The 9,453-nt window shown below is 36.3% G+C and overlaps 1 protein-coding gene across 3 annotated transcripts; it reads left to right on the forward strand.

Moving 5' to 3' along the window:
* Positions 1–1,266: 1,266 nt before the first annotated feature.
* On the forward strand, positions 1,267–9,074 carry LOC104590512 (Integrase-type DNA-binding superfamily protein). 3 transcript variants are annotated; one of them, XR_734120.3, is made up of 10 exons: positions 1,267–1,712; positions 3,882–3,964; positions 4,098–4,106; positions 4,208–4,296; positions 5,871–5,944; positions 6,019–6,069; positions 6,623–6,699; positions 6,963–7,591; positions 8,008–8,111; positions 8,723–9,074. XR_734120.3 is itself a non-coding variant. In XM_010249206.3 (10 exons), exons 2-10 carry the CDS (start codon positions 2,345–2,347, stop codon positions 8,059–8,061), a joined length of 1,155 nt encoding a protein of 384 aa, XP_010247508.1. In that variant the 5' UTR covers positions 1,311–1,712; positions 2,298–2,344; the 3' UTR covers positions 8,062–8,166. The 3 variants fall into 3 exon arrangements, 2 of the variants coding, with proteins under 2 accessions (XP_010247507.1, XP_010247508.1); XM_010249206.3 differs by lacking the exon at positions 8,723–9,074 and adding an exon at positions 2,298–2,433 and having other exon boundaries at positions 1,311–1,712; positions 8,008–8,166; XM_010249205.3 differs by lacking the exon at positions 8,723–9,074 and having other exon boundaries at positions 8,008–8,166.
* Positions 9,075–9,453: the final 379 nt, after the last annotated feature.

A 9,453-nucleotide genomic window follows, 5' to 3' on the forward strand; every position in this document is an offset into this window, starting at 1 on the left:
GTGTGGGATATTCAGAAGATGAGGCCATGAGATAGTAGAGATAGGATTTTTTCCACCATCCAACATTTCCAACGCACTGTCATTAAATTTGGATTAATCTTCAATGTGAATTGTTTTTCTTGTTGTGGGTCTCGAAAAATGAAAACAAGTCAAAATCAATCGGATTTGAAACTAAGAACATGTCATTAAGTTTCTGGTTTGAAAAACATGTTTTCATATAATGATATCTTATCATTTGTTATACATCATTGTACTTTCAAACTTGTTTTCATTTTAAAAACCGTCGGATAAACGAAGCCAATTTATTCTTGCTTTCCAAAAATAGTTGGAATAAGGCATAGATGATGATGATGATGAAAACATAAATATTCATGTAGTAAAACACCACCTTGATGGGAGCCCGGATCTCCTGAAAGCAAAAGCCTAAGGTTAAATTTATTAGGAGATGTTCCCAATGTGTGGCTGGATTCTCATTCTTTTTATAGTGTGTGCAGAGTTTTTGCTTTGAGAGTATCTTGTCACCCATAATGGAGAATCACATTCATACCATTGAAGGTTGGACACATGGATAGTACTGGGCCCTACTCTATCCCTGGCCATCACCCAATGTTGGGTTCCTATAATGAGAAAATTAATTGATTATGAACCCAATGTTGGCATACTTATCAGCTCAAGATCTACCATTTTACCACATACTCTTAACATATATCCATATATTCTAAGAAGGCCCAGGATTTATGGACCTAAAAATTTGTACCTACTTCCAGAAATTTCTCTAGCGGGCTGGGATGGGCAATATGGGCTCGGGCAGAAATGATCCAGGTTTTTTATGTGCTAAAAGCATCCAACAGAAAAGGCCCAATAGTGTTGCACAATGACTGGGTGGCAAGGCCCAATAACATCAATGCTTCTCAAAAGAAGACCTCCGGAGCCTAGCCCAGCCCAGTACTATTCAGAGATCTCTCCTCGCAGTTTGTGCATGTTAGTTCTCACTTCTTAGCAAGTAAAAGGGAATAATCAAGACTGACAAAGATGCTTGACAGGTGGCCAGCCTGACAAGGTGGCCACGTGGTCATTAGTCATCATAGATAGCCGTTAGGAGCCGGTGGTTATTAGTAGAGAATTTTCTCGAAATTACGGGAACACCCTCAATAATTATTACGTGAAATGAGTCCTAAAAGGGGGACAAAATATTTCAGGCTTCAGCTGTACTTACAGAGAACAATTTAGATTTAACTAGGATGGCTGTTTTAGTAATTTGACACAAGAAATCCGTGCTGCCATTGTTCTTCCTGCCTGCCTCCGCACTCTGGAGCGAGGAACGAAGGAAATTTGAATAAAGAAGAGTAAGCTTTCGAGTGTTACTTAACTGCCATTTTTTCAACTGTGCTTGTTATGATTCGTCTCTCTCTCTCTCTCTCTCTCTCTTTGGATCGCTTTGTTTTAAGAGGGTTGTTTAGTTTCGAGAATTGGAGTTAGGGTTTCGTTTGGATCATGGCTTCTTCTTCTTCCGAGCCTGGATTGAAGGCTGAGGGAGGGGGAGGGGGTGGTGGAGAAACTTCCGAGGCTGTAATGGCGAACGATCAGCTTCTGCTCTATAGGGGATTGAAGAAAGCTAAGAAGGAGCGGCCTTGTACGGCCAAGGAGAGGATCAGCAAAATGCCGCCTTGTGCTGCCGGAAAGAGGAGCTCAAAGTACAGAGGAGTAACCAGGTAAATCAATGGATGGAGAAAGGAATTTTTGGATGTAGATAAATGTAATTAGATCATTATTTATTGAACTTGTTAACTTTTGAACTGTATATTTGGTTAAGAATTCTAAGGTCGAGATTCCATCGATAATTCGGTTCTGGGCATAATAAGTGGATGCTTGAAAGTGGATAAGGTTGTGTGTGTAGCATTTTTCATTGTAATTTTAGATTTTTTTTTTTATGTGTAAGATTTGATAGTGATTCTGAATTAAAGTTCCTAAAGTCATGGTTGTTTTGTCTTCATTCTAACTTCACGTTGAATTAGGAAGAAAGTAACGGTGTGGGAGACTGACGAATATCGCATGAGAAGAGAAGGAACATTCTTCCATAGTTTTTTTTTTTTTTACATAGATCAAGAATTCCTGTGTGTTTTTGAAATACTTCGGGTTTGTTCATTGTCATAACTCAAATGTTCCGGTTTGTTAATTACATTATAATACTATATGGCATAAAAGGAACCCATTCTATTATAGTTACAAGATCAAGATTTTCTGAGTGTTTTAAAAATTTTATCTTTTTTTGATAGGTTGAAAATGTTTTGATTCAGGAATCGGGGAATACATTGTTTGGGATTTTCAGGAGTGACAGGAAATAATGTGCAGAGCCCAGAACAGTTTCAGTGAACTGAAGTTATGGAGTCTGTTACTACTTTTATTGGAATTCAAGAAGATTGAAGGCATCAGGTGTACTGATAGAAATAAGTTACTATGCTGTGGAGTGAATGTTAGAATTACTTTGGATCTTAACAGCCACAAAACTGTAAAGAAATAATACAAGTGAATAATACGAAAATGTTTTGTTCTTATTCATGACTTGATCTAAATCTGATAAAAATCTTTGCTGCCTTTAGTTTGGAAAAGTAGTAACCAACTTTGATGGAATCTTCTTTATTTCTCGTCTAAGTTATACTCTTTTTCTTTGCAGCTTGTGCTCTAGTGATAACTTTTGGACCACATGTGCTTTTGTTCATTCCTACTAGTCTAAAATTAGTTTTTAGTTCTGTTACTTCTAGATTTTGTTTAGTTCATTTTGTTAGTTCTAGATTTTGCTTTTTATTGGTTATCATGTTGCAATGTTGCTAATTGTGGTCCTATTTATTACTTGGTTAGTTTCTCCTATACTTTGTTTCTCTATTTAGTTACCTGTTGCCAATCTGTTAGAATTGCCACCTTTTCTCATCCTTAGGAAAATTATTGCATTAGATTTAACAAGGTTGAGGAAGGATGAATGAAGTCATAGAACTAGCTTGTTACTTAAGTGCTCACACGGTCAGAAGTTGGTGGTTGAGGTCTTTTCTATATGCATGCAGATTGCATAAATAAATGTGTGTAAACATGAAATACATATGCTTTAGATCATCATCTTCCATCAATTATACAAACTATATGTGATTATCCATGTGAATCTGTGAATCATTTTCATCACTATGTTCTATTTGGGGCTATATTTTCTGCTCATCTTTGCTCCTTCAAAGTCTTTTTCATTATCCTTGATTTATGTAATTTTGGTTCATCACTTGTGTGCTTTTTCTCCCCTGGACCTCCATTCAGGAAAAAAAAAAAAAAACAAAACTTTAAGAAAGAAAAAACACCAACACAAAAAGAGGAGGTCCCAACCTCCCACGAGAAAAAACACCTAAAACATCTAAACTCTCCTATTTAATTTTCTTACTTACAGGAGATATGCCATAGTTTTTATCAAATTTCTTCTCTAATAAGTTTTCTATGTGGCTTATGTAATGATATACCATTGTTGGTGGATGATTCTAACAAAATATATAGTATGTAATATCATAGTATATACCATGCGGTAGGGAAAACTTTTTACTATGTTGTGCTTAGAAGTTTAACTTATATGCCAGGTTCTCTGTGTGCCTGTTGGCCTAGGTTCATTGTTTTTTATCTGCTTTGGTGCCTAGGCAACAAAACACTTGGCGATATGAAGCTTTGTGGAACTGTGTTTTATCTATACAACTGTGTTTTTTGATCTAAGTTCCTTTTAAACCTATGAGGCTTTGTGGAACTGTGTTTTATCTATACAACTTCTATCATCTTCGTTTACTAGGTTTTCTCATTTAGTATTTCCTTTTGCATGTCCACTGATTGATGATTCTAGCTGTGCAAAATGGCAGGCATAGATGGACTGGGCGATATGAAGCTCACCTTTGGGATAAAAGCACTTGGAATCAGAACCAGAATAAGAAGGGAAAACAAGGTACATGTGCATTTTTCTGGTTTTCACCCTTCTCTACGCATAATTATTTGTTACAGGGAACAACTACTACTGAAATATCTGACACTGGTTTATAACTTGTGTGGCAAATGGTGGATGGATGATCATTTGCCAGTTTACTTGGGTAAGTTGGTGAACTATGAAACTTATTTATCTTGAATCTAATTGAACTCAACTTGTATTATTTGGTTTGAGCCCTTTTTATCTTCTGCCTATGTGTTATAGGTGCATATGATGAAGAAGAGGCTGCTGCTAGAGCATATGATCTGGCTGCTCTAAAATATTGGGGTCCTGGGACACTAATTAATTTTCCAGTAAGCCTAATGCAATATTGCCTTCGTTTTCCAGTTTTCCAAATCAAATTTTTTTCTAGAGGTGTCTCAATGGAGTCTGATCATTTTCAAGGACAAAGTGCTCTTGTATATAGATAGATGATGTGGCAAATCTGGACTATCCATCTGGAAGAGGAGTCTAGATTGGTTATGCAGATGGTGTCCATGTTGAAACCCCTAAACCTGTTGGTTTCTCTTTCCCTACAAATAGAAGTTCAATACCCAGATCTTCTGAGAACAAGGAGAAAAAGAATTCCCTTTTGCCATGTTTGGGAAGCCATTTCCTCCAAGTGAAAGCAATGGATCTTTACTGGTGCCAATCTACTTATGGTCCTTTGCCTAAGTTGCAATGCTTATAGTAGAGGACCTAGGTCATGGTATTGGTTGATCTTTCCTATACATGTGGCCTTGCTCCTATTTGTGGGCTTGATGACCAAATGGATGGTAGTTGAAATGTTGGATTTCATGTCTTTGCCACCTATTTGGGATCTTTTACATAGACTGGTTTCCTATGTGTGGCCAGACAAGCAGGATACCTTATATAGTGACAAAGGCAAGGACATTTTGGTCCTAGATGCTTCATTGGCATTAGCCTAATGTTTCAGCATGATTCGACAACTATGAGAGATCTCTCCTTCTCGTGGGAGGTTGAGGTTGTAAGCTTCACACTGTTCCTATAAAGAAGAAATTAAGCAGAATCAGGTGGTGTCATATAGGTACATTCCTTGGCTTGATATCTCAACAATCCTTGGTATTCCCTATATTGGCCAGTCTATACATTGTAGTAGGGGTAGTCTTGGCATTATCCTCCCTAGTTGTTGGACTTTTCAGGGACATTATCAAGTTGCCCAGATAGCAAAAACTCCATGCCACAGTGCAGTCAAAGGCTACATGTGCTGGCTTCCTTCCATGTTGAATTAGGTCAAGAAGTGTTGAGGAGTGGTGAAAACTTCTAGGTCATTCATTTTTGGATGAGTTATGGGTCAATTGGCCTGTAAGTTGTGGTTGAGGGCTAGGGTGGTCTAGGCCTGATTTGAGATCTCATGGTCTGAGACCCCTGAAAGGCAAATTGGCAGATGGATGCTGGGGTCACACTTGTCATATGAGGAGAGGGTAAGGTGGCTGAACAGTTTGACCCCTTTCATCCAACTGCTTGCATTCCAAGTACAAAATGCAGACTGTTGAGGCAGCCTATAGTACATTCTCTTTACTAATTACAATGGTACACTTTATCTTCTGTTATATGTTCCTCAGTTCTTATTAACTCATTGATTACATTTTAAAGTCTCAGGATATTAAATTTAGTTTTACTTTCTAATTATGAGGTTCTGACCATAGACTTCCTTTTGACAACTGAATTTTGGTATTTTTTGATCAACATTTATTATTGGTTTTCTTTTTGTATGCATCTTTTAACAATTTTCTACCTTACCAATTTCAAAAATATTATTATTATTATTATTATTATTATTATTATTATTATTATTATTACATGTTGGCTTGTCAATGATTTCTCAGTATGTAAATTACATGTATTTTGTAACTCTATGATGCAGGTTACTGATTATTCAAGAGATCTTGATGAGATGCAGCATGTTTCAAGAGAAGAATATCTTGCATCCCTCAGAAGGTTTGCCAATATATTGCATCTTAGATACTCAATTGGATCTGTCATTGCTGATATTAGATGATCACTGTTTGCAGGAAAAGTAGTGGTTTCTCAAGAGGAATCTCTAAATATCGTGGACTCTCTAGGTATGTTTTCATCCATGAATTTTTGTATATATAGGTGGCTTGCCAAAAAGAGATAAGAGGGCATTTGTATGTATGGAAATATATGGATAGATGGAACTCCTTGGAGCATGTGGATCCTGGAAGTTCATTGCCTCACATTCATGGAACACTATCAAGTTATAGTATTACCATTAATGAAAACTTTTGGAAGCTATTTCTCATTACATGTTTCCACTGCAATAATTACCTGTTATTCATTGAATAATTACTTCCTTTTGGTGCAAATACGAATTTATTTTAGGCTGATAAAAAAATATGAATCTATTTTATAAAATGTTTACCAGGAAATTAGTTTTATCTGTTGGCATGCTTGATAATGCCAAATATACTTGGTCATCAAAACAAGTAAATTATCATCAGAAAGGAAAATGGAAGAAAAAGTTTACTTGATAATAATACATGGTATTTTTTTTTCTGGTGTTGATGATTTTGTCTTTTTAGATCATGGATACCTGAAAATATGTAACATACTATTTTTACAACATCATGTTTACTACATTTTCCTTTATTTTAGGCCACCACAAAGTAGTCAATGGGAGTCATCCTTTGGCCGTATGGTTGGGCCTGATTATCTTAACAGCATACACTATGGTAAGTGCTCAACTATGTTAAATCAAGGTTCATATCTCTTAATTACCCAAATTCATGTCTCTTATTTGCTTTTACCCAAACAGCCAAGATTTATTAATGAAATAAAATATTTCAGTTGTTGGCGAATCCCTACATATGTGTGGTCTTTGTTGACACTATCTTTAGGCAATAAATTTGGGAGATCTAGCCTTTGAACATTATATGCTGCCTTTTTTCACCTTCTAAATTGTTTACTTATCAGTTGATCTCTTTCTTGTAAAAAGGTACAGGTGAAGATGCAACAACAGAGAGTGAATACGCAGGTGGTTTTTGCATTGAGAGAAAAATTGATCTGACAAATTGCATCAAGTGGTGGGGCCCCAATAAAATCCGTCGTCCAGAATCTCTCTCTAAATCTTTAGAAGAAACAAGACATGGTGGTTCAGAAGATATTGGCAATGAGCTTAAAACATTAGAATGGACCATCAAACCTACTGAGCCATACCAATTGCCTCTTCTGGGCCTATCCTGTGAAGGCAAAAAGCATAAAGGGTCTCCAGTATCAGCATTGAGCATCTTGTCACGCTCTGCTGCCTATAAGAGTTTGCAAGAGAAAGCATCAAAAAGGAAGGACAACAATGACAATGATGAAAATGAGAACAACATCAACAACAGGAAAATGGATTATGGAAAGGCAATAGAGAAACCGACAAGTGGTGAGGGTGGGAGTGACAGGACAGCAATCACATTAGGCATGAGTGGGTTGCCACTTCATAGAAATTTGTACCCATTGACTCCTTTCCTTTCTGCACCAATTCTTACCAACTACAATGCCGTTGAGCCTATAGCAGACCCCATTCTTTGGACATCACTTGTTCCCATCTTACCAACTGGAATTTCTCGCCCTACAGAGGTTAGTATCTCAGCTATTTAGCTGTTGCTTTAATTTGGTAATTTGGTTACTTGGAAAGATGAAAAACAACAATAATTATCTTCATCTTAAGAACAAAAGTTTTGGAAGTAATAAAAACCATCTCTATTTATTTGAAGATGCCAGGGAAAGGTATTAAATGATGAGACACCCAAGTTACAGGGCTCTTTGACAATGTAAGGCTAGAGTTAATGTTAGGTGGAGAGTACAAACCCCTGTGGACAGTTGAGATGAGGGGATTATCTTCAATTGTTTTAGTATGATAGTTTCCTTTATACATGAAGTGTCGTTCTATGCTGCTACTTCAAGGTGTAAATATGCATGCTTAATTGGTGGGACTTCTCTTTGATAATCCCTTCAATTTATTTTGTAACAAAAATATATTATCTATATTGCAGGTTACCAAATCTGAGGCAGATCCAACATATACTCTCTTTCATCCAGGGGAATAAATGATGTTAAGTTTACTGAGTCATTGTAGCTACATATCTCCTTTTTGTATGTAAGTAAATTTTATCCATATTGCATAGAATTATTTCAGCCCATGTTGCATAAAATGATTCCAGTGTTGCGTCTGAACTAGAAGTCACGATGGTGTGTTTGTAAATTGTAAGGCATACCCAAAAAAACCACAAATCTCTATCCTTAGCATCGCTCATACCAATGAACAATCCAACCAAATTGCTCAGTTTTACTCCGTTTAACATTGCACTTCCAGTAAGCAAGTTGGATGAATTTGCAGGCCAATAAATCAAAATTAAGGCATGGCTCACATACATACACATGCACTAACGCGTGCACACACACACACAAATAAAGAAAAGTATTACTTGTAACAGAAATATCATAATGGGGCCTTACAAAACTAACTTATTTCAATTTCCAAATCCTGTTAGAACTCTGAAGTTTGAACTCTGTAGTAGTAGGATGGATGACTTCCTGTGGAACAGGGTCATAAACACAAATAGATCAATACCCCTCACCCCAAAAAGACCACACACAATAGAAAAAAGGGGGAAAAAAGAAAGATAGGATTATTATAAACACATTTAACAAATCAATACCCATCATGCCCTGCCTTAAACTTTTTGACAGTATCTTCTTTTTTAACAGGAACAAAAGGTTTTTCTTCACTTAGAGATTTCGAACAACCGGTGACAACGCTGAGCCCTCCTTTAGCCTCACGAAGACAACAGGCACCTTTGGTTCTTTTCGATACACATGTACTAGAGATGTCCTTCCCAAACAGCACCTCCTTTTCTGCATCTTCTAAATAGGAAGAGAAGAACTTGAAAATATGGAAAAAAGCCGGAAGTAATTCTATAAGATTTACTGACTTGTTTGTGCCTATTTAGGGCTGAAGAACTATTGATAGAAGTATGCATTCATGTAATCATGTTGTTCTTCATTCAATGCATTGCATTAATTTGTTGCAAGATTAAAATATCGATACAATTGTCTTATCATATTGGAATCAATGTATCGTGATACATTTGGATACACCAATACAATTTTTTTTTTTTTTAACAACAAAAACTTTAAAATGATGAACGCTTAAAAAATAAAATATAAATAAATGTTTTTATTGGGTTGTGTTAAAGCTATCGAAACATCTTTTTTATGTTTCCTCCAATGCCCAAGCATTTTTTCCACCAAATGGTGCCTTACTGTTAAAAAACACTAAGAAAATGTTTTTCACCATCTTCTCGTTTTTTTCAAGGGAGATGCACAAAACGTTTATTAAATAAACGACAATGCAACTAAACAGCCCCTATGTAGATATCGTCCATGAACACTCCCTATTTGTAGCATCTCATCCTACTCAAAGCTCTTTTTCATCTATT

Source organism: Nelumbo nucifera, chromosome 7, assembly GCF_055504915.1.
Source record: "Nelumbo nucifera cultivar China Antique chromosome 7, China Antique-T2T, whole genome shotgun sequence".
Classification (NCBI taxonomy): Eukaryota; Viridiplantae; Streptophyta; class Magnoliopsida; order Proteales; family Nelumbonaceae; genus Nelumbo; species Nelumbo nucifera.